Source organism: Pistacia vera, unplaced genomic scaffold (genome assembly GCF_008641045.1).
Source record: "Pistacia vera cultivar Batoury unplaced genomic scaffold, PisVer_v2 Contig760, whole genome shotgun sequence".
NCBI lineage: Eukaryota > Viridiplantae > Streptophyta > Magnoliopsida > Sapindales > Anacardiaceae > Pistacia > Pistacia vera.
Window position 1 is genome coordinate 394,921 of NW_022196624.1, and position 23,751 is coordinate 418,671.

Consider the following 23,751-nt stretch of genomic DNA (forward strand, 5'->3'; position numbering starts at 1 on the left):
GGTCCCTCCTTCGAGGCCCGGGCCTGGGTCTGATTAATTTCAGAATACCCCTAACCAAATAATGGAAACCCCCCTTAGTATATACAAAAATAATAAATTTAACGATTAAAATTAATTTTTAAATTAAAAAAAAAAAAAAGACCGTTGAGCAACAGTCAAATGGACCGTTGCGCAACGGTCAATTCGATCAAATTGACCGTTGCTAGGGGGAAAGTGCAAAAAAATTTCCCACCCATGCCTAACCTATAAATATGCCTATTTTCAACCCATTTTCCTCACAACTCTCATTCTCTCTACTCTAAATTTTAAACTCTCTTCAATTTCATCTATCATTCAATTCATTATTCAATTTCATTTATTATTCAATTTATTATTTATATTTATTCATTATTTAATTTCATTCATTATTCAACTTCATCTATTATTAAATTTATTATTTATTATTTATTATTTAATTTCATCAATTTTAGTTATTTATTATTTTATTATAATGGATTCCTCAAATTATGGATTTGGAGGATCATCATCATCATCATGCGACTCTAATGAGTATTCGGAGGAGCATGGTTCAAGCAAAACCGGTAAGCAAATTCAAACTCAACTTAATTTTAATCCACAATCTTCAACTCTGTCAACATGGCAATACAATGCACTCCAAGCACAAGAGGAAATAGCAAGATACATAGTTGCTACGGACTCTCCAATTTCTTTATCTGAAAATCCTTATTTTATTTACATGATTAAAAAAGCATTTTGTCCAACATATACCCCTGTTAGTAGAGATATAAGCAGAAGGGATATACTAAAACTTTATAACAAAATAAATGTTCAACTTAAAAACGAATTTCAAAATTTAAGGAATATATCTATTGCACTTACTTCAGACATATGGGCTTGTAGATCAAAAACAGATTTTTTAACTGTCACAATACATTATTTAGATCATAGTTGGGGTTTACAACAAAAATTGATAGGTTTTAAACCATTATATACTGCACATAGTGTTGACACTGTTTATTTTACAATTATTGAAGTTTTGCAAAAATATATATTAACTGATAGAGTTGTAGCATTAACGCTAGATAATGCAGCTGCTAACACCGTGACTATCTCTTTATTTGAAAAGAGATTGGATCCGTGTGGTGAAGGCAAATTTTTTCATCAGAGATGTGCTTGCCACATCATCAATTTGATTGTTAAAACAGGTTTAGAAGCTATAAATTCGAAGATTGACAGAGTGCGCGCGGCTATCGAATTCATCGCTGGCGGTAGCAACAAAAGATGGTATGAGTACGTCAAATATTGTAAGCAAGAGGACCCACCGGTTCGACCTTTGAAGTTATGTATGGACATACCTATCCGTTGGAACTCCACTTACTTGATGTTGGAAAAAGCTTTGCCAACCGCAAGACAAATTACAGATTTCGTCAACCAGAAGAACTATCCGGAGGAAGTTGTTAGCTATGATGATTGGACAGTTTGCGAACTTTTTTATTCATTTCTTAAAGTTTTTTATGATTCCACTAATACATTAAGTAATATTTATTATCCTACTACTAATTTAGCGTTAGATGTTTTACTTCAAATTTCTATAAATTTTGCTAAATATAGATATAATGACATCTTAATGGAAATTGTTTCAAATATGGAAAAAATGTACAAGAAATATTGGTTAGATATTCCATTCTTATATGGATTAGGTCTTGTTGTAGATCCTAGGTTTAATTTACATGTAGTTAATTGTATAATTACTGATATGGGTCAACATTTAGGACATGATTATACGTCTTATTTGACTAACTTTAAGCAAAAATTGGAAAGCCTTTTTTCTTTATATCAGAGCAGGTACAATGAAATTGGCACGTATAGCAAAGACGACCAGCAGGACCCTGATAAAGACATCTATCAAAGATCGGGCAAGTGGGCGTATATAAAACATAGCGGAAGTAGTAGCTCCAGCTCATACATACATATACCAAATGAGCTGAATCGCTACTTACAAATGGACATGTCCTACATGACAATCAAGGAGAAACGTGAGATGGATGTACTTCAATGGTGGAACCAACATCAAAGTAGATTCCCCATTGTAGCTCAAATGGCACGTGACATTTTATCTGTGCCAGTTTCAACAATTGCAACCGAGTCGACATTCTTAACGAGTTGTCGAATTATTGAAGACAGAAGATGTTTTTTAACAAATGAAATGATTGAAGTGATAACGTGTTTACGGGATTGGACTCATGCAGAGAGAATATTATAACAATATCCTGAAGATCCCAAGCAACTCAAACTCTTCAGGATCACAGATTTAAATGATGTAAACATTGTTGACGATGTGAATGAATAATTTAATAAAAACAAATTTATTTAATTATTTATTTGTGAAGTGTGATTATGTGAATATTATATTTATATTAAAATTATTTAATTAAATTATCTCTTTAAAGTATACATTTAAAACACCCTATTAATTATAATTAATCATTAATTTATTATTTTTTAAAATTAATTAAAAATTTACTAATCTCTCTCTAAAAATTACATAAACCCCTTTACATAATTTTTTTATCCCAAATATAAAAAAATATAAAAAAAGTTGGGGGAGGGGAGAAAAATTTTTCAGGCCCATATGTGATTTATCCCAATCAGTCCCCGCTAGGTCTATTAAAAATTAAGGGAGTTAATAAACTTACTGACCCGTGGGACTGGTCCCAAGACCAGTCCTATGGTCTAGGACTGAACTAGGGACTGGTCCTGGCCCTCAAAATTTTCATGAGCCCGGACCAGTCCCATGAAAATTGGGCCTCCAACTAGTTCGAAGCATAAGCAGCCATGGTAATGTGCAGCATGAAAACACCAAGTAAATCATCTGAAAAGACAAATCCAGCAAATATTTATAACATAAACTGCAATATCACAAAAAATACAATAATTTCAGTGCGAGCATCATGTAAACGCTTTGATTACCTTGTTTCAAAAATAAAAAATAAAAAAGTTACTATGATGATGAGCACAGTAACTACCATAATTTGAATACTTCAGGTAAAGTACTTTGTATAATAAACTAAAGATTAGAGATCTGCTCTCCCGGGATATCTGGGGAAGGGAATAACATCTCTAATGTTGTCGATGCCCGTGGCGAAGAGAATCATTCGTTCAAAGCCTAAACCAAATCCACTGTGTTTAACTGTGCCAAAGCGTCGCAGGTCAAGGTACCACTCATATGGCTCAAGAGGCAGCCTCATCTCCTCTATTCTGTAATGCATCACACCCAAAAAAAGATGCTTGTTAATAAATCATATTGCAGATTGTGAGAACTTGTACGGCTTGGTAATTAAAGAGCAAAACCCCCCCAAGAAAAACAAAAAAGCAGCATATGTATTTCCAATGACTACAACACAGACCAACAAAGCACAGTCATTTCTCATACCTGCTCTTAATAATATCATAACGCTCTTCCCTTTGGCTTCCCCCAATTAACTCTCCCACCTACAATATAAAAGAACCAAGTAACATATATGCAACCAAATAATATCTTGGAGAATCAGTTCCAGTTAATTATTAGAAGAAAGCAGCAGGAAAACAATGCGAAAAACGCTTAGAAGAAACAGATCACCTTTGGTACAAGAACATCCATAGCAGCCACAGTCTTTGAGTCATCATTCACCCTCATGTAAAATGCTTTGATTCCTTTTGGGTAGTTATACACAATAACAGGCTTCTGAAACTTGACCTCTGTTAAGAATCTGCAATAGTAGACGAAACCAAGACATAACTTCCCACACTTAGAGCTGGAAAAACACATAAGCCATGACTTGCATACCTTTCATGCTCAGATGCTAAATCAATTCCCCACTCCACCTTATTCTCAAACTTCTTTCCCTCTTTCACAGCTGCTTCTAGTATTTCCACCGCTTCGGTATATGTTATGCGTTCAAAGGGAGTTGAAGAAACCATTCTTAGACGATCAATGCAACTTTTATCATAGTTTTTAGCCATAAATTCCATATCATCAAAGCATTTGTCAAGTAACCACTGACACATAAATTTCACATATGCCTCCGCACAGTTCATATCATCCTACAAATATAAGATAGCTGTTTTGGTCATCAACTTAAATGTACTTAAAAACCGCGAAAATAGATTGCTACCAGTCCATAGCACCAAGCATCAGCAAATCAAGAACAGCAATGAGACTAATCTCAGCATAGATCACATAGTCACAGTTAAAACATAAAAAAATAGTCAAAGCTACGAACATAGAAACAAGTTTATTAGCTTACGTCACATGCCTGAATTCAGGAAATACAATAAAAATTTTAAATCCTATTAGTCACTGAAAGAACTTTTCCACATCTGGTGTATACATGAAAAAGATGTCAAGAACAAATAATCCATCTTGTATCAGAAGTTTTTACATTTTCCTCAGTACTTCTCTTTGTACATCTTCAATTATCCAAACTAGCTGAAAAGGCCATTCAAATCAAGAACTCATAATTTTAGCCTTCCCAACTCATAAATCCTGTTTTCCACCAAACATGTACATGCAACTGATGTGAAGTTTTTATGACAAACCCAATCACACATTAACACAAACATGAATTTGGAATTTGGAATTTGGTTATCAAATAGCACTATGATATATATCCTAATTAGCTTAGGACAGATTTTTCATATAAATACACAAAAATGTAAAGGCTCATATAACATATAAACTTCTATCAAACTTCAAAGCTTCTCAAAAACCTAACATAGCGTAATATACCTTAATATCCGCAAAAGCTATTTCAGGTTCCACCATCCAGAATTCTGCCAAATGCCTGGAAGTATGGGAGTGTTCAGCTCGAAAAGTTGGCCCAAATGTATAGACATTGCTAACAGCACATGCATAAGTTTCAACTTGGAGTTGTCCTGAAACAGTCAAAAATGCCTGACGGGCAAAGAAATCTTGAGCATAATCAATCTTTCCATCTTTTTGAGGAATTCCAGGCTTAAGCTTCGATCTCTCCTCCAATTTGGCAAGATTCTCCTTTGCTTTTGTAAGCTCAGCAACAGAAGCAGTTATGGCCTCCTTGTTGGCTTTATCAGATTTTAATTTTGCAACAGCCTCTCCTTTCTCCTTGACAACAGCCTTGGCAGCCTCAACATCAGCTTCTGACGGAGGAGGATTCTTGATGAGCTCCTTTTCTATTTTCTCAGCTTCACTGATCAAAGTTGTAACTTGAAACATTTCACCAGCACCCTCACAATCACTGGTGGTAATAATTGGAGTATGTATATAGAGAAACCCATGTTCTTGAAAGAACGTATGAGTTGCATAAGCAAGTGCATTTCGAATTCGCGCAACTGCAGCTATCTAAAAACATACATAAATTAAAAATAAAAAATAAAAAAAGCACAACAAATTTAAAAGAAGGACAAAAACTCAAGACATTGATTCTAAGATATTATAAAGATGTGGAAAAATTCATACTGTGTTTGTCCTGGGCCGAAAATGAATACGATCCCTCAAAAACTCAAGGGTCAGTTTAGTCTTGGGAATTGGGTACTTTGCCGGGTCAACGGTGCCCACGTCAATGACTTTCTCAACCCGAAGCTCAATCTTCTGCTTAGTCCCTTCAGGCGGGTTTTTAAGCAGCCCCTCAACGGACACGGATGTGCCAGTTGGCACCAGCTGACCCAGATCCGCAACAGCCGCGTCTACGATAACTTGTAAATTCGCCGGGCACGACCCGTCATTCACCTCCAAGAAAGCGAACGAGCCTTTGCCTTGTTCCCGGCCAGTTTTCACCCAACCTCCGACCCGCACGCGCTGCCCCGCTAGGCCAGCGCCTCCATCGGGTCGGCTTACGATGGAGCGGATCAATACACGGTCAGAGAAGGGATGTTTTTCAGCCGTGGAGGTGTTGTCCGAGGTGGTCGCTGCAAAAAATGATGTAAATTAATAACAAAGTTAAGAAACAAAAGAACAGAGAAATTAAAGCTTAGAGTTTACCCATGGTAGAGGTTTTGGCGGCTGCTCTCTTTTCCCGCTTTAAGCGATGGGGGAGTGGAGGAACAGAGTAAAGGAGGGTTAAGGTTTTGGGTTGGAAGGGTTTACGTGGCTTCAATCAAATGGTGGCGTAAGTATGGAGTGATATGAAAAATCAAAGGTGTTTGTTTTGGTTAGTGGGGGGTGACCGGTGAGAACATAAACAGAAATACGATATTTTTAAGATTCCAATATTGGATTTGTGAGCTTTATTCTTTGGCCGACCAAAATCTAAATCTGATTTTGTGCTAAATGATGTCTCTTGTTTTTCATGCTAAATTACATAAATTATTTTATCTTCAAAATACATCATCCCGAATTCTCATTTTTCTTTATTCATTTAAGAGAATGGTTATGGAATGATCCCTCCATTTTTTTTCTTTATGCTTAAAGTGTAAAGCACCAAATCAGTGGTTTTATTTTTTTTTTTTTTTTTCCACAAAATGCACTCAAGCTTGAACTATTAAGGAGGGATTAATGAAATAATCCATAAAATATAACGCCAACTAGTTCATACTATGTATAATATTTAATTCACAACCCAATTTAATAAAGACAAATAACACGTTTTTAGGAAGTTATTTTTGAGTTTTAAATGCTCTATATAAAGCATCTAAAACTTTAAACTATAATTTTTTTTTTTTTTTTTGGGAACTTTTCAATCATATTTCATACTTCTAAGATATCTCTATATTTATTTACTCAAAACAATTTATTGGGTGTGACCCGAGACTTGCAATGGTCAACATGAGACTTGCTCCTTGCAGTGCACTCCAAGCAGATTTATTTACAGAGGTGTTAGGGCCAAAAATCGTCGTTGACCCAAATAGGAAAACGGGCCTGATAGTGAAGAAGCCAAGCCCAATCTCGATCCGGATTAGGTCCATTTGGGACAAGATACAGCCGGTCCAAACCACCTGGGTACGAGTCTCCCAATCCTGGCCCATTTCCTAGGTCCATGGGCGAATCCAGGGCCCACGGCCCTCAGAATATTTTCCTATTCCTAAGCAATCTCCTATTCGAGGTCACCTTCCTGTTCAAAGCACTTTCCTACTCGAAGTTACTCTCCTAATCAGAATCACCTTCCTATCCGGACACTGGCAAGACAACTTACCACGGCCCTAATTCTTCTAAGGTTTGCATCAGAGTCACACTAGGACTCCTACTTCTACCAGGATGGGGAGACCACACAGCCACTATATAAGCAGAGGCCAGCCCTCTCACAAAGGACACATTACATTACACCTTCACACTGAAAGCTCTGACTTGAGAGCTCCACATCACCGCCGTAGTCATAGTCCCCGACTAGACTTCCGGTAACTCTTTACTCCCTAGCCCTCACTATACTAGCCTTTTTCAGCCTTGCTGACTTGAGCGTCGGAGTGCCTACGGCAAACACCACCCTGGTGTTTCTTGTTCGCTTCACGCGTTTGTTTCTCTATGTGTGCAGGTGCAGCGGATCTCTAGTGGCCTCAACCTCATGAGATCAGACCCCCCTTCCGTACAGGTAGATTTTTACGTCTACAGTTTGGCGCCCAGCGTGGGGCCTCTAACAATCATTCGGCTCGATGAACCCTGCTACGTAAAAGAACTTTCCATGGCTGACAACTCCGACAATGCTAATCCCGGCCTCGAGGCCAAACTGGAAGCTCTAACCGCTCTCATGCAACAGAACTTGGACAAGGTAGCCGCATTGGAAGCTGAGAACAATGCAATCCGGACAGCAAACGCGTCCATCAGGTCAGAAAACCAGTCTCTCAAGGAGAAGGTTAGTCAATTCTACGATCTAGAGTTCCTGCCTGGCCAGGCACCCCCCAATCGGTTCCTCACCCCTGTTCCGTCCATGCAACCTTTCCTTACGCCAGAGCACTAACCCTCGGTCTCTGGCAAAAGGCCGTGTCTGCTAAACCCATATGCGGTCGACGATTCTGTCCTAATTCATGGAGATAAAGATATGCCTGTAGAACATCATTCAACCGATTCATCCCAGCATCAAGATCAAGACGATCCGGTGGCAGAAAGCCCTCATCCACAAGATCAACCCAATCTGACCATCCCACCTTACATCCAGTCAACCATCCCAACACATACCCCACTCGGCTCAGCTCATCCTCACAGGATGAATGACCAAACTAAACAAACCACAGCACCCGAGCCCATCTATCCTGACCAACCGAATGACTATCAGAGGACTCTCCTGACCATTCATGTGGGGCGAAACACCAAAACAGTTACCATGGGAGTCATCCAACCGAAAGGAATGAACGAAGATCTATGCTACCAGGGAACGCACGAAGGAACAACTCGTCAGACCACCCCACGAGGGATGACCCAACGGAATGTATCAAAGACAATTGCAAAGGTTGACCCGGTCATGCGAGATGACCTAGTGGCGTCCCCTTCTCCTATGGAACAGGTACTGGCCAAGAGACTGGCCGACGTGGAGGCAGTGATGAGGCACATTCCAGGAATGCCGGTCCCAACCAAGAAAAGCAGGCTATACTGTTACATTGATTCACCCTTTGTGGATGAGATCGCTCTGGCCGACATGCCCTAGAAATTCACCATCCCCAACATGAAACCATACGACGGTACCACCGACCGGGACGACCACATAGCCTCGTACAAGCAACAGATATTCACAGTCTCAATACCCCGACCGCTTAGGGAAGCCTGCATGTGCAAAAGTTTCGGTTCTAGTTTATTCGGCCTGGCACTCTAGTGGTACACAAACCTCCCGAACGGATCCATCGACTCATTCGCCCAGCTTACCGACACCTTCGTGGAACAATTCGCCAGCAGCAAGAAACTAGAGAAACTGTCAGCCGACCTATACCGAATATACCAGAGAAGGGGAGAGCCACTGAGAGAATATGTTAGCAAATTCAACAAATAAAAGATCTTTATCCTGTCATGTAACCCCGAGACAGTTGTGGACGCCTTCAGGAAATGCCTCCTCCTGGACAGAGAACTGTACAAAGAACTTACGAAGCTGGGTTGCACCACAATAGAAGACGCTCTGGCTCGGGCAGTGATCCAAATAAGATGGGAGGAAGATAAGATGAACCGAGCAGCTCATTCCAGATATGAATCAAGGCGGAATGACAAGAAACCAGAGTACCGGCTGGTAGAACACCGCTACCAACCCCCAGCACGTAATATAAGCCGAGTCAGGAAACCATATGATCGCCAGCCCGCGAGAAGCGACAGTAGGCAATTCGGATCAAACCGGTACAAAATACCGGAATGCAACCTCAACGTCGAACCAACCCAGGTTGTAGCAATAATGAAAGGAATGGGATCCACTGTCAAGTGGCCTGACAAGCTCAATCCCGAGGCAAGAAGAGACACAACCAAGTGGTGCGAGTTCCACAGCGACCATGGGCATAATATCGCAGACTGCATCGCCTTACGGCTAGACGTCGCTGCACTTCTAAAGAAGGGACATCTCCGGGATCTGCTAACCGATAAGGGGAAGAGCACCATTAGCCATAAAAGTTCAAAAGAACCATCACCACCTCCGCGAGAACCTACACCAAAAGGTTTATGTTCGCTCATCTCCAGAGGATCAGAGATTGGTGGGGTAAGTTACTCATCGGCCAAACGGTATGCCAGAGCCAACCACCACCATGAAGTCCAGTCCAGTCCATCCATCTGGTCTCGCGGTCACACACTCATCAGGTAATTCAGTTTGAAGATGACGAGTCGGTCACCTTGGCTACTCCTCATCACGATGCCCTAGTCATCTCCCTGCAGGTTGCCAACATCCTAGTGAAAAGAGTATTCGTAGATGGAGGCTCTTCAGCAAACATCCTATTCCTCGAAACAGTGAAGGCTATGGGATTGGAAGAGGCAAACATCAACAGGCGGCCGACGCTGCTAGTTGGTTTCAGCTCTGAGCAGAAGTATACTATCGGGGAGATCTTCCTCCCTATCTACGCCGGTGGAGTGAACAAACAAACTATTTTTCTAGTAATCAACTGCCCTTCGCCATACAACATCATCTTGGGTCGACCTTGGATCCACAATATGCGGGCAGTCCCATCTACCTTCCACCAGATGATCAGATTTCCAATCAAGTGGGGGATACGAGAGATCAGGGGTGACCCCAAAACTTCTAAGGATTGCTACAAGAATGCCTTCAAAGACAAGGGTAACTCTTCGTAGTAATTACAGTCTCATCCAACCCCACCGACCGATCTGAATCAACCATCTATAGATGAGTTGGATGAAGTACAGACACATCCGAATGATCCCGAGAGAAAGACACACATAGGGTCCCGCCTCAACCCGAGACAAGAGAGAAGCTGATAGAATTCCTCAAACAGAACCAAGACTATTTCGCCTGGTCCCACGCTGACATGATCGGAGTCAATCCGGAAGCAATGGTTTATCAGCTCAAGGTAGACCCAGATCACCCACTAGTGAAACTGAAGAGAACAAAATTCACACCAGAGCATAATCGAATTGTCAAAGAAGAGGTCGAGAAGCTCTTGAGCAATGGTATGATCAAGGAGGTCCACTACCCCGAATGGCTGGCGAATGTCGTGGTCGTAAAGAAGAAGAACGGGAAATAGAGAGTGTGCATTGACTTCACGGACTTAAACAAAGCCTGCCCCAAGGATTCCTTCTCGCTCCCACATATCGACATGATAGTCGATGCAACCACATGTCACGAGCTCCTTAGTTTCATGTATGCTTTCTCAGGGTACAACCAGATCTTGATGCACCCGGACGACCAATAGAAGACATCTTTCATCATGGAAAGAGGAACCTATTGCTATAAGGTGATGCCATTCGACCTGAAGAACGCAGGGGCCACCTACCAGCGGCTGGTCAACAAGATGTTCGTCGAGTACCTCGGAGACACCATGGAGGTGTACATCGACGACATGCTCGTCAAGTCACTGATGGCCGAACAGCATCTCGACCACCTCAGCCAGGCATTCGCCATCCTCAGGAAGTACAACATGAAGCTAAATCTAGTCAAGTGCTCATTTAGGGTCTCGTTAAGAAAGTTCTTGGGCTACATAGTGACTCAGCGAGGGATAAAAGCCAACCCCAACCAAATCAGAGCAATCATTGGTATACCATCTTCGACTTGCGTCAAAGACGTCCAATGCCTCAAAGGACGTGTAGCCGCCTTGAGCCGCTTCATCTCCAGGTCAGCCGACAAGTGTCATCTCTTCTTCCATGCTCTTAAGAAGTCCAAGAAGTTCGAGTGGACCGCCTCCTGCGAAGAAGCCTTGCAATAGCTGAAGAGATACCTAACCTCCCCTCCGTTCCTCTCAAAACCGGTGGACAGGGAGAAGCTCTACTCTTACCTAGCGGTCTCCGAGACAGCCATCTCAGTAGTACTAGTTCGGGAAGAAGAAACGAAGCAGTTGCCGGTCTACTATGTAAGCAAGTCACTCCTTGATGCGGAAACACGATACAGTCAGCTGGAAAAGTTAGCCCTCGCCCTCATCCATGCATCCAGGAAGCTCATGCCGTACTTTCAATGCCACTCAATAGTTGTACTCACCTCCTTCCCACTCAAGAAGATAATGCACAAACCAAAGCTATCAGGCCGACTCCTGCAGTGGACAGTAGAGCTTAGCGAGTTCGACATCTCATACCAGCCTCGCACCGCCGTTAAATCCCAGGCCTTGGCCGCCTTCATTGCTGATTTCACCCCGAATACTACCACCCAAGCAAAAAATGAGTTATTATGCATGAACGGCGGATCACCATCCCAGTGGACCCTCTTAGTGGATGACTCGAGTAACATAAATGGAAGCGGACTTGGAGTGGTACTGGTCGTGCCAGAAGGAGACATCATCCAGCGGGCAATACGATGTGGGTTTAAGTGCAAGAACAACGAAGCCGAATATGAGGCCCTCATAGTTGGACTTTCCTTAGCCAAGGAAATTGGAGTAAAGAAAATAGAAGTGAAGTCTGACTCCCAGCTCGTGATCAATCAACTGCAAGGCACATATCAAGCATGCAACTCAAATATGACATCCTACTTGAGCATGGTCAAGGAGCTGCAGGCACAATTCAATGAGTTCTCCATCATCCAAATCCCCAGAGCGGAGAACTCCCACGCTGATACTCTTACCAATCTCGGCTTAGCCCTCAAATGCTCTTCCCTCTCGTCTATCCCTCTATTATTCATGCAGTGGCCTGCCAACTGGGAGGGACAACAACCAAACAAGCCGCCCGAGGAAGCCATGGGAGTTGAACTATCCGACTGCTGGATGACTCCGATAGTGAGATACTTGGAGCATAACGAACTCATTGCTGATAAGAACGAGGCACGACGACTAAAAGCAAGAGTCGCCAGATTCACCATACATGAGGGCCAACTTCTTAGAAAATCATTCTCGAGCCCCTACCTCAAGTGCACAAGCCCAAAGGAGGCCCAACGTGTCCGTGCTGAGTTACATGAAGGCGAATGTAGAAACCATGCTGGGGGACGTAGCCTTGCATTCCGAGTGACCACTGCTGGATATTATTGGCCAACCATGCGTGCCGATTTGGCAGCTTATGTGAAGAAGTGTGACAGTTGTTGGAGGTTTGCTCATATCTTACACCTCCCACCAAAGCGACTACATTTCATCCTCACACCCTGACCCTTTATGAAGTGGGGAATAGACATCATGGGAAAACTATCTACTGCACCTGGACAGCAAGTCTTCATGTTAGCTGTGATAGACTACTTTACGAAGTGGATTGAAGCCGAAGCCTTCGCACAAGTCAGAGACAAAGAGGTAAAAGCCTTCATCTAGAAGAATGTCATTTGCAGGTTCAGGATACCGAAGGAGATCGTCACCGACAATGGATCCCAATTCATCAGCTCAGGCTTTAGAGATTTCTGTGACATGTGGGGGGATAAAGTTGAGTTTCTCAACCCCCCGAAACCCCCAGTCTAACGACCAGGCCGAGTCGTCAAACAAGACCATCATTCAGACACTGAAGAAGCGATTACAGAAAGCTAAGGGCGCATGGGCGGATGAGCTACCCGAAGTCCTCTGGTCATACCGAACCACGGCTCGCTCGTCAATGGGTGAGACCCTATTCTCCCTCACATACGGTTCGGAAGCAATAATCCCGGTCGATGTGTCAGTCCCGTCCACTAGGCTCCAATGGGAAGACGAAGAATCAAACGACCAGAACCTTTGCCAGAACCTGGACACCATCGACGAGCTACGCGAACGGGCAAGCATCCGTAACACAGTCTATCAGCAACAGGCCGCCTGACATTACAACTGCAACGTGAGGATCCGGACTTTCAAGATAGGCGATTGGGTCCTCCGTAAGGTCTTTTAAAACACTAAGGAGGTTAACTCTGGCAAGCTCGGCCCCACTTGGGAAGTCCCGTACAAGATAACTAAAGAAGTAGGGAAGGGTGCCTACAAACTCCAGACCCTCGGGGGCAAAGACATCAGTAATAGTTGGAATGCCGTTCACCTCAAGCGCTACTACTTATAGGTGAACTTAAATCTTTTTTCTATTTTTTCCTTGTTTATTTTTAAAGGGATTAGTGGGCCTATCCACCTCCTCTTAGACAGTCGGCCTCATGGCCAAATATTAATAAAGTACTATTCAGAAATCTTACATCTCCAAATCGACACTGGTCGATCGATTATTGTTTACAACTTCAAATCGGCCATGTCCGATCCGCGATTTCACACCTTCGAATCGACCCAGTTCGGTTCACAAAAACACCTTCGAATCGACCCAGCTCGGTTCACAAAAACACCTTCGAATCGACCTAACTCGATTCAACACCTTCGAATCGACCCTGCTCGATTCACGATAACACCTTCAGATCGACCTTGCCCGATCCACATACTTACACCTTTGAATCGACCCTGCCCGATCCACATACTTATACCTTTGAATCGACCTTGTTCGATTCACGATAGCACCTTCAGATTGGCCCTGCCCGATCCATGTACTTACACCTTCGAATCGACCCTGCTCGATTCACGATGATAGCTTCAGATCGGCCCTGCTCGATCCACGTACTTACACCTTCGAATCGACTCTGCTCGATTCACGATGACACCATCAGATCGGCCCTGCTCGATCCATATATTGACACCTTCGAATCGACCCTGCTCGATTCACGATAACACCTTCAGATCGGCCCTGCCTGATCCTCGTACTTACACCTTCAGATCGGCCCTATCCGATCACGAGTTTACACCTTCGGATCGACCTTGCTAGATTCACGAGTTTACACCTTCGGATCGGCCCCACTCGGTCTACGAAGCTCAACACGATTTATGACTCACACCACTTAGTCGGCCCGATCTGACTCAAGAACTGACCTACTCGTTGACTTTGTTCATCTAGGGGACTACATACTCGTCGGCCAGACCGAATGAATAGTCCTTACACCTTTGATAAGCAAAGCGCCAACCCAACCCAACCCAACATAAGGCCTACATGTCTTAGCCACTGGGCCACTTTGAAGTAATATACACGACATAGTGCACCTATAAGTAAAGAAACAACAAACAGTTTATTCATCCACGAAGACAACATCAAAAGTCAAAATAGCCAAGTGTAATATATATAGCATCAAACGGCCCTGTTCAGAATACAAAAATGGCACACACGCCAGGAAAAAGGGCATCGCAGGCCCCCAAAATAAACAAAGAAAAATGCTAAGTATCCTCAGCGCGAGTCGCCTCCTCCATCGCCGACTCGGTCGCCATGTCTGCACCGCCAGCGCTCAGCCCAGCAGCGTGGTCGCTCGCATCCCCAGCACCCAATGGCCTCGGCTGACTAAGATTAGACATTTGCTCCTCGTCCTGCCCCCTCGGATGACCATCTCCCTCTTTCAGCAACTCCTGCATGAGCTAGATGTCTTCATCCGGATCCTAGTGAGAGGTCTTCCCTTCCTTAAACTCGAGCATGAGCTCACCTCGGGCCTTGATGATAACGTCATCAGCAATGGAAAGGCACTGCTCCCTGAGGGACTCGACCTCTGCGGTTCTCTCGGCCAACTCCCGCTCAATCTCTCCACCTCATGCTCACTATCCCTGAGGCACTGCTGACTCTCCTGCTCAACCTTTCGGGATGCTGCCTCCCTCTGGCGCAAGCTAGCATTAGCCTTGGATATATCCAGTATCCGTTTCTCCTACGCCACAACAAACTTCCTCAAATGAAGACTGCTAGTGAGTACCTGCAAAACAAAACATTGCCATCAGAACAAAATTCAAGGACAAGTATAAAGAATACCACTATCATACCTGAATGGCGTAGGATACCCCCAATCAGCCGCAGCAACTGCACCCATCTGCTTCAGATGCGCCTCGTCCATCGGGAACAAGAAAGAGTCGGCCAGTTTACTCATGGTAGTTGCATCGGAGTAAGTCGACACAGTAGCAGGAATCGTGAACGTAATAGTCCCAGCCTCCTCATCCACGACAGCGGTATGGGATGACCCAGCTCCGGCTATAGGCTATTGACTCAGCGGCGTCACCAACTCATCCTCTACTCTCACGTCCCCCTTGGCCAAGGACTCTCTCCTCCTCTTTTCTCGACGTCGGGCGATGGACTCGCTCGCACTCGGAACGGTAAACTTCTTCATCAGTGATTCTGCAAGTGCAAACTCTCCAACGGTTAGTGGGTTCAGCTCGGACTCACCAAAAATGAATTGATTGCAGTATCGACTCAAAAGAACATCCCACATTTGCTTCAACGAAAGGAAGGGAGTACCTCGCCGGATCGCCTCTACACCAGCCCAAAGAGTGCTGGTCCTCAGGTTGGACTCTGCTAGCAGTACCCGCCAGTCCCTCTGCTTTGACGGGATGGCCAACACCTTCTGGGCACAATGTCTAGGTCGTCTCTACTTTGCCCGACCCGATTATACTCAAGCTCTGTAAACAAAAAACACTATCAAGATTTAGTAATCAAAGCACAAAAGAAACAACTAGGTTCTCACCAGTAGCTTGCCAGCTGCCCGGGATCTCACCCTGCCCCCTCTCTCCAAAGATAGTCTGACCCCTCAGGAAGAAGTAGCGGTCCTTCCAGTTTTTATCACTGGACTGTAGATCGGTCACCAAGTGAGACCAATCATGCCTCAAGTTCAACAGATACCGACCCCTCTCCTTATAATTCTCCTTCAGAAAATACGAGTACAACAGCTCGTACAGCCCAAACCTCACTTGGTTCCAAACATAGAGGTCCTCCAAAGCCATCAGCAATCTCCAAGCATTTGGCATAAGCTGAGAAGGGGCAATCATAAAGTGGTTCAACACCTCCCAGACGAGGCGAGAGACAGGTAGACTCAACCCATCATGAAACCACTTCTCGTAAACTCTAATCCAACCTAGTGCCTCCCAGTCGACCCGTTGGTATGACCGCGGCACCCGGATATCAACTGAACCAGGAATGTGATACAAGGTCCGGATGTGCCACACATCATTATCCTTCAGCACGGGCGGATAATCTCTGGTCAAGATCTCACTGCCCTGATGGCTCGGCTCTTCCTTAGAGCTACTACTGGACGAAGATGGACTACCAGCCCCTTCGGAGTCTTCCCCACTTCTCCCATGCCTGTCCAAGCCACTCGGGCCAGCCTCACTCATACCAGGGGCAGCTATTCTAACTCCAGTTGGTACGTCCATCAAAACGCCCCCCTCAGGCATCATCACTATGGTAGGGGCACGCTCATATTCATCCCCTGCGTCTGCCACAATCCCGCTCAAGCTAGCTGATTAGGTGTCTGACATGCTGGCTCAATCGTCCAACCTAACCGAACGACTCTAGCCTTGCTCCAACTCAAAAATTCTAAGTGTCAAACAACTACTCGGCCTGAGCTACCGACCGAACAAGGGTATAAAACCCAGTTGTCACTCACCTCCACTACCGACCCAGCCAATCCCTGATCCAAGTTCCCTTCGCTTGCCCCGGGCGACCGACTCATCTTCAAGCTCAACCTATAGTCTACTCGACCTGGCTCACCGACCTAGCAACTCAAAATCACCCATTCGGTTCGGACAACCGATCACCCTATTTAATCCACTCCACACACCACTCCAATAATGGCATACTCCGGATCGACAATGGATATCGAACGACCCCGGGACAAGGATCACATGCAAGATTAGCTACACAACCGATCATCCCGAAAGGATGACCGAGCGCCCATCGATCGCTTTCTACTCTCTGACTTAAAAAAACTCTTAACTCAGAGAGTGGGGGGCAAACTGTTAGGGCCAAAAACCGTTGTTGGCCCAAATAGGAAAACGGGTCTGACAGTGAAGAAGCCAAGCCCAATCCCGATCTGGATTAGGTCCATTTGGGATAAGATACAGTCGGCCCAAACCACCTGGGTACGAGTCTCCCAATCTCGGCCCATTTCCTAGGTCCATGGGTGAATCCAAGGCCTATGGCCCTCAAAATATTTTCCTATTCTTGAGCAATCTCCTATTCGAGGTCACCTTCCTGTTCAGAACACTTTCCTACTCGAAGTTACTCTCCTAATCAGAATCACCTTCCTATCCGGACACTGGTAAGACAACTTACCATGGCCCTAATTCTTCTAAGGTTTGCATCAGAGTCACACTAAAACCCCTACTTCTACCAGGATGGGGAGACCACACAGCCACTATATAAAGAGGTCAGCCCTCTCACAAAGGACACATTACATTACACCTTCACACTGAAAGCTCTTACTTGAGAGCTCCACATCACTACCGTAGTCACAGTCCCCGACTAGACTTCCGATAACCTCTTTACTCCCTAGCCCTTACTATACTAGCCTCTTTCAGCCTTGCTGACTTGAGCGTCGGAGTGCCTATGAGAAACACCACCCTGGTGTTTCTCGTTTGCTTCACGTGTTTGTTTCTCTATGTGTGCAGGTGCAGCGGATCGCTAGTGGCCTCAACCTCACGGGATCAGACCCCCATTCCATATAGGTAGATTTTTACGTCTACAAGAGGTAACGGCTTTTTCTCACCCAAATAATTGTTTAATGATATTTCTCACTAATAAAATTTTAAAATACTATTTTATTATTTAAATTTATATTTCAGTGGCGAATAAAGAGCAAACTTGATCTAGGCTATTGGCGCTTTTAAGAGGAGAGACCTATGAGTCTTTTGGTAGTAGAAGATTAGATTTTGATGGTTGGGATTGATCAGAATTTGATTTAGAAATGACAATTACGTAAACCCTAATCGCTCGATTGCCCATAATTGATAGGGTCAGCGAAAGTAGAGTTTGAAAGGTTTTGGTAAATGATGATCAGGGAAGAGAATGATAGTGATGTAAGGTTGCAAACGATGTCAAAATTAGAAACAAAATATAAATTTTAGTGATAAAATTGTATTTTAAAAATCGGAAAAATATCATTAAATGGGTAGGAAAAAAGATGTTTACTCTTATTTATATGCATTTAATTTTATCTGACTTATGTATTCGTATTTATACAGTCACACTCAGACGGCGCTACCAAAATGATCTTTTATTTATTTCCACAAGCCATACAACTATGCAATTACATAATTATTTTATCTTCTCTTGTCTCCCAAGTAACAAAAATCATGTCATCTAATAACAATTGTTTGAATTTGAATTTGGTTTTATATGACATGTTACAGATTCAACTCGTCAACTCCTTTTTGCTTTACCCTACTTCTTGATAATGATGGAGTTGTATGAAGTTCGAACTCTTATCAAAGTTTTAGTTTATAGTATAAATTCAAGCCAACCTAATATTTTGAAGGTGATAATATTAATGAATTGTCGTATAATTTATATCTAATTTATTTATCTATACGTTTGGGAAGGTGTTTAGTTAACGCTAATGTATAGTTTTTTCCTATAAAAATTGATTTTACACTTCATTAACTATTTTGTTTTATTTTATTATTACCTTTGTGGACTAAGAAATCTCCACCATTCTCTCTCTCTCTCTCTCTCTCTCTCTCTCTCTCTATATATATATATATATATATACTCCGTCATGATCATGCATACAAAATCTATTCGAGTAATACAAAACAAGATATGAATTCTTAATCGTTTTTCATATTTTAATTCTGTTGCTACAGAAATCTGCACCAACTAGAGTGATCCAATCGACTTTGATGGAATCGGAACTGATGTGCATGTGATTACGAATAATCAGTAGTGAATGAATAGTGAATGCAGTAGGGTAAATGGCAAAGAGATTTTTAAAGTGGTTCAACGAGATAAACTCTTGAGCCTACGTCCACGGTTATTAGAGTTGCTGTAAGAGCTTACAATGATAATCCTAGAATAAATTTTCAACCCTTTCTCATCGTTGGAGGGGGTTTATATACAGATGTTGTACAAAGGAAAGAGCAAAAATAGAAGGATTACAATTAAAATTGAAATGTAACTCCTGTATTCTTGCGATTGAATGTTGAGATTGCGCTAGGATTGTTGTCGATTTGATCCCTTTCGAGATATCCAAGATCTGGAGTTATCTGTGTGCTGGTTGAACAACTGTAAGGATTGGTCATAACTAGTTTATGCTAGGTTGAGCTATAACTCGACAAGCTTATGCTGGGTCAGACAATCGGTGGAGTCAAACTGATTTTGGGTTGAGCTATTACCTTGCAACTCCTCGAGCTTGATGGAAACACACACAACATCTGCTCCCTAGTGTTCGATGCTCGTTTTGAGCTTCAAAGACTATTACTTAATTTGATATCAAGCTTGGTATTATCAGTAAAGCGTTGGATGGAAACTCGGTCGAGCTTCAAGAGTCAAACTCATGCTCAGTCGACGTACTCCACACTTGGACATTTTTTCTTCTGCGACACTCTTGACAAACTTGGAATTTGAAGAGAGAGGATAGTTGTGTAAATTCCAAGTGATCATGTCACATTAAATGTGGTGGCCTTTGTCAGTTACTTTTCATCGCGCGTGGATAACTATAGCTGTCCACGCGCGGAGTTAAGGTGACGTACGGTGATGGTTATGATTATGGTAATCTGATAGTTCATCACCCTTGCAGATGGTTGACACGTGGCCACGTCCAAGGGTCGAGATTGCCTAATGAATGGAGGGTCAAGATTCACAGTAGATCAATGGCTACGATCAAGCCTCGCCCTTTCGTCTCCCATGCAAACCACTATAAGAGCGAGCGGAATCGTCAAAAAGCTTACTCATCTTGTAAAAACTCTCTAACGTTCTCCCTCATTCTATCACTGCTTCTTTGTCTTCATGATGCTTTTTCCGGTGAGTTCATCCCATTCTCTTGTTCCGGTAAGGATTTTTTTCCCTTTCTTTTATTGTTTTCTTGATTTTCGCGGTTGAGAGTGGCCATTTTTATGGCCACATTGAGTCTTTTAGGGCTTTATTAAGTCTATTTCCAACAGTCTTGGGTTTAAGAAGGTTTTTATCATGGTGGCTGTCAAAATCCTTGGTAGGTCGCATGTATTTGTTGTCTAACATGAGCTATCTCGAGTGCCTAAACTGAAAGCAAAGTGTGGATAGGTCGCCGATTTTTTCGAGCTCTAACACTTGTTTACTTCTATTTCAGGTACCCAGAGGTAAGCTACAGTCATGTCTTCGTCCAGCAGCCACAAGATTGATCGCATGTTTGACTCCCCCCTGGCTCGACAATCTTTGGGGGCGTAATCTCTAAGTTTCTGAGGAGGTCATCGCACAGAGCTTGAATCCTAACGTGGCAGGCTTGTCCGATCACGCCTTTATGGAGTTGGCTCAGTCCAAGCAGTCTCTAGCTCATAGGCTGCATAGGGAATCGCAATCCTTGATTGATATTGAGGATCTGAGGCGCATAAGGGACACTTATGTGCCTTAACTCAACTTGAGGGTTCCAGGGAACCTTTCTTGAAAGAATCCCCCCACAGGATGGGTGGTGACCATTGAGACCCTTTTGAGGTGTGGGATGTTTATTCCCTTCATCATTTCATCGATAGAGTTTTGAGATGGTTTGACATCATTCCTCTCCAACTGTCCGCAAACTTGTACGTCATAATCGTAGGTTTATATATAATATACATGATTGCCGAGCTGGGTGAGCCGTATGTTGAGGAGTTTGTCCATTTGTATAAATTAAAGGAGAGTCAAGACCAGACGTATTACATTTCCAAGGCAAGGAATGTACGTTTCAATGGGTTGGAAGACGTCCCAAAAAAGTCCCGCATTGGGACTCTCAATTTTTCTTTTATGAGGCTGGGGAGATCGACGTCTCTGCGTCGGAAGCTAGTAAGATTTTGACCCCCAATGTGTGTGAAGATCATTCTCAAGCTTGATGGTTAAGCTAACCAAACTTCTTTTCTTTGCAGTTAACGTCGAGCAGAATTTTCTCCCCACTGCGAGCTTATAAAAGCTTCAACGTTTCAGTGACCTTTCTGACAAAGAGTGTAACGTCAACGAGATTATCTCGCTTCCTCGCTTGAGGGCATATGACTTTTGTGAGGATAATGCTAAATTCCTTAGCATTCTCGAGAAAGGTAAGTGTCCGATTGCTCACGCTTCTTCCTTTTTTGTAGGCAAGTCGTTTATTGTTTGTTTCTCTTTTTGTAGAAATGTGGGCTGAGAAACTAAAAGGCTTTAAGAAAAAGGCGGCAACTTCCATGGTTGCCAAGAAACCTTTGGTTACTTTAGCGATGAAGTAGCCTACTAATGCTGCTGGCCTGAAGCGAAGTGGGGGCGAACTTGGGGAAGACCCAAGTGCGAAAAAGCTTGCGACTACCTCGAAAGCAGTTAGCAGGAAAGGTGCCCCCGAGCCCTAAAAGGGGTTGGCGAATAAAATACCTGAGCCGATTGGGGGCTTGAGGAAACAAAAGGCACCCGAGCAACATGATGGCTCAGGTAAGAAGAAATCGACCAAGCCTTAGGGGGACTTGGGAAGGCAGAAGATAGTTGAGCAAATAGTTGGCTTGGGCAAAGAGGTCGTCGTGCAGGCTGGCGGCCTTAAAAAATCGACAGCTAAGGACTTGGCAAGAAGAAGTATGTTCCCACGGGCGAAGCTACCATTACCGTTGGAAGTAAATCCAGCTAATCTCAGCAAGGAGACAAGAAGACAGATGAGGCAACTCGAGCTATGATTGATGCATTAATCGATCAATTCCCTGATCATATCAGCATCGAGGCCGCAACAGTCAGGGATGTTGTCACCCTGCAAACCTTTGCGAGTGTAGGGATTCATCTTCCACACAGATGCTGGCTTGGGTGTGCAGTTATACGGCAAAGGTACTAGTAGTTCGCCCTCTTTCCCCTTTTATACATGCTGTCATTATTTCTCGCTGGCTTTCACTCTTTTGTTTCTTTAGGTTGCCATGGTGAGCTGCCTTTTCTACGATGAGTACTATCCCATGTTGGAGGGCACTCATCGAAAATGGAAATTGGCAAAGACGGTGAAGGAGAATGCCTTGGCCAAGGCCCAAGTTGTAGAGAATGAGAAAGAAGTGAAGCAGGTCGAGCTTGAGTGGTTGAGCGAAAAGATGGCGACTTTTAGGGTTAAGGGAATGAAGTTCCTTGACAAGATTAATGTGAGTGAGGCTGCGCGGGCAAATGCTAAAGCCAAAGCGGCTGAAGCTGAGAAGGGTTTGGCATAGTAGTGGGGTGCCAATAATAAACTGAACTCCGAGCTCTCCTCATTTCAAAAAATTGCCTTGGATTGGGATGCAAAGTTCAAGCAAGCCTCGCTCAACTTTGCCGAGGAAGCAGAAGGTCGATGAAATGCCGAAGCTAAGGTCGGGCAAATCAAGCTTCAAATTAGGGAGTTGAATGAGGCCATCACTAACCAGGTTTGGGTGACGTCGGTCTTCCTTGTGCAAAAATTGTGGGAAGCTCAACCCTCAATCAACCAACTATATCTCCCACTTATCACTAAGACTGGTTCTTGTGGAGCAAAAATGCTTAGACTTGGGAGGAACTTAACTAGTACCGAATCAGTTTTCTCTTGGCTCATTACAAAGGCTAGGTGAGCTAGAGCATTAGCCACTGAATTCCTTTCCCTTGGAATCTAAAGAACTATGAAGGATTTGAATTGCTCAAGCTCGGATTTTGCCAATTAGAGGTAGGATGTCATTCTATCCTCATTCGCCTGATACTCATTGGTAATCTGATGGACTACGAGTTGGAAGTCACTATAAATCTTGATGGACTCTGCCTTCATTTTCTTGATGAGACGGATCCCCAAGAGCAATGCCTCGTACTTGACTTCGTTGTTGGAGGTGGCAAACCCGAACCTTACTACGGGTTTCCTTCGGGACTTTCGAGTAAAAGCCCCGCTCTTGCCCCATTCTCATTTGAGGACCCATCTACATACAAGGTCCAATGCCATAACTCGTCGAGCTTTGGCTTTTGTTGTTCACTTTCCCCAGAGGTGCTTGCCCCTGACGGGCTTATGTCCCCTTCTAGCTGATAAGAAAATTTCGATATGAAATCTACCAAAGCTTGACCTTTGATTGCCGTTCTCGAGATGTACTTAATATCATGCCGACTCATGAAATCTACGAGCATGTAGTTGATGTATACCTCCATAGTTTTGCCAAGTTGGTCGGCGAACATCTTGTTCACCAAGCAGCATAATCCTGTAACAATAATCTTATGGTAAGTAATAAATGAGGTATTTTTTTCATCGGGCTAATGCATTAGGATTTGGTTATATCCCAAGTATGCATCCATGAAGCTGAGTAATGCGTTTTCAATTGTCGCATCTACTAACTGGTTGATCCATGGCAGTGGAAAGCTGTCTTTGGGACAAGCTT

General features: G+C 43.5%; 2 protein-coding genes across 2 annotated transcripts; one reads left to right on the forward strand and one right to left on the reverse strand.

The window, feature by feature from the left end:
- Positions 1-2,873: 2,873 nt before the first annotated feature.
- Positions 2,874-6,273, reverse strand: LOC116116085 (asparagine--tRNA ligase, cytoplasmic 1-like). Its single transcript, XM_031402193.1, has 7 exons — positions 5,999-6,273; positions 5,477-5,925; positions 4,769-5,359; positions 3,827-4,083; positions 3,620-3,749; positions 3,434-3,492; positions 2,874-3,258 (listed from the first exon to the last, which is right to left on the reverse strand). Exons 1-7 carry the CDS (start codon positions 6,000-6,002, stop codon positions 3,075-3,077), a joined length of 1,674 nt encoding a protein of 557 aa, XP_031258053.1. The 5' UTR covers positions 6,003-6,273; the 3' UTR covers positions 2,874-3,074.
- Positions 6,274-12,808: 6,535 nt separating this feature from the next.
- On the forward strand, positions 12,809-13,276 carry LOC116116068. The gene has a single exon (XM_031402166.1). The coding sequence runs from the start codon at positions 12,809-12,811 to the stop codon at positions 13,274-13,276; it is 468 nt and encodes a 155-aa protein (XP_031258026.1).
- The last annotated feature ends 10,475 nt before the right edge of the window (positions 13,277-23,751 follow it).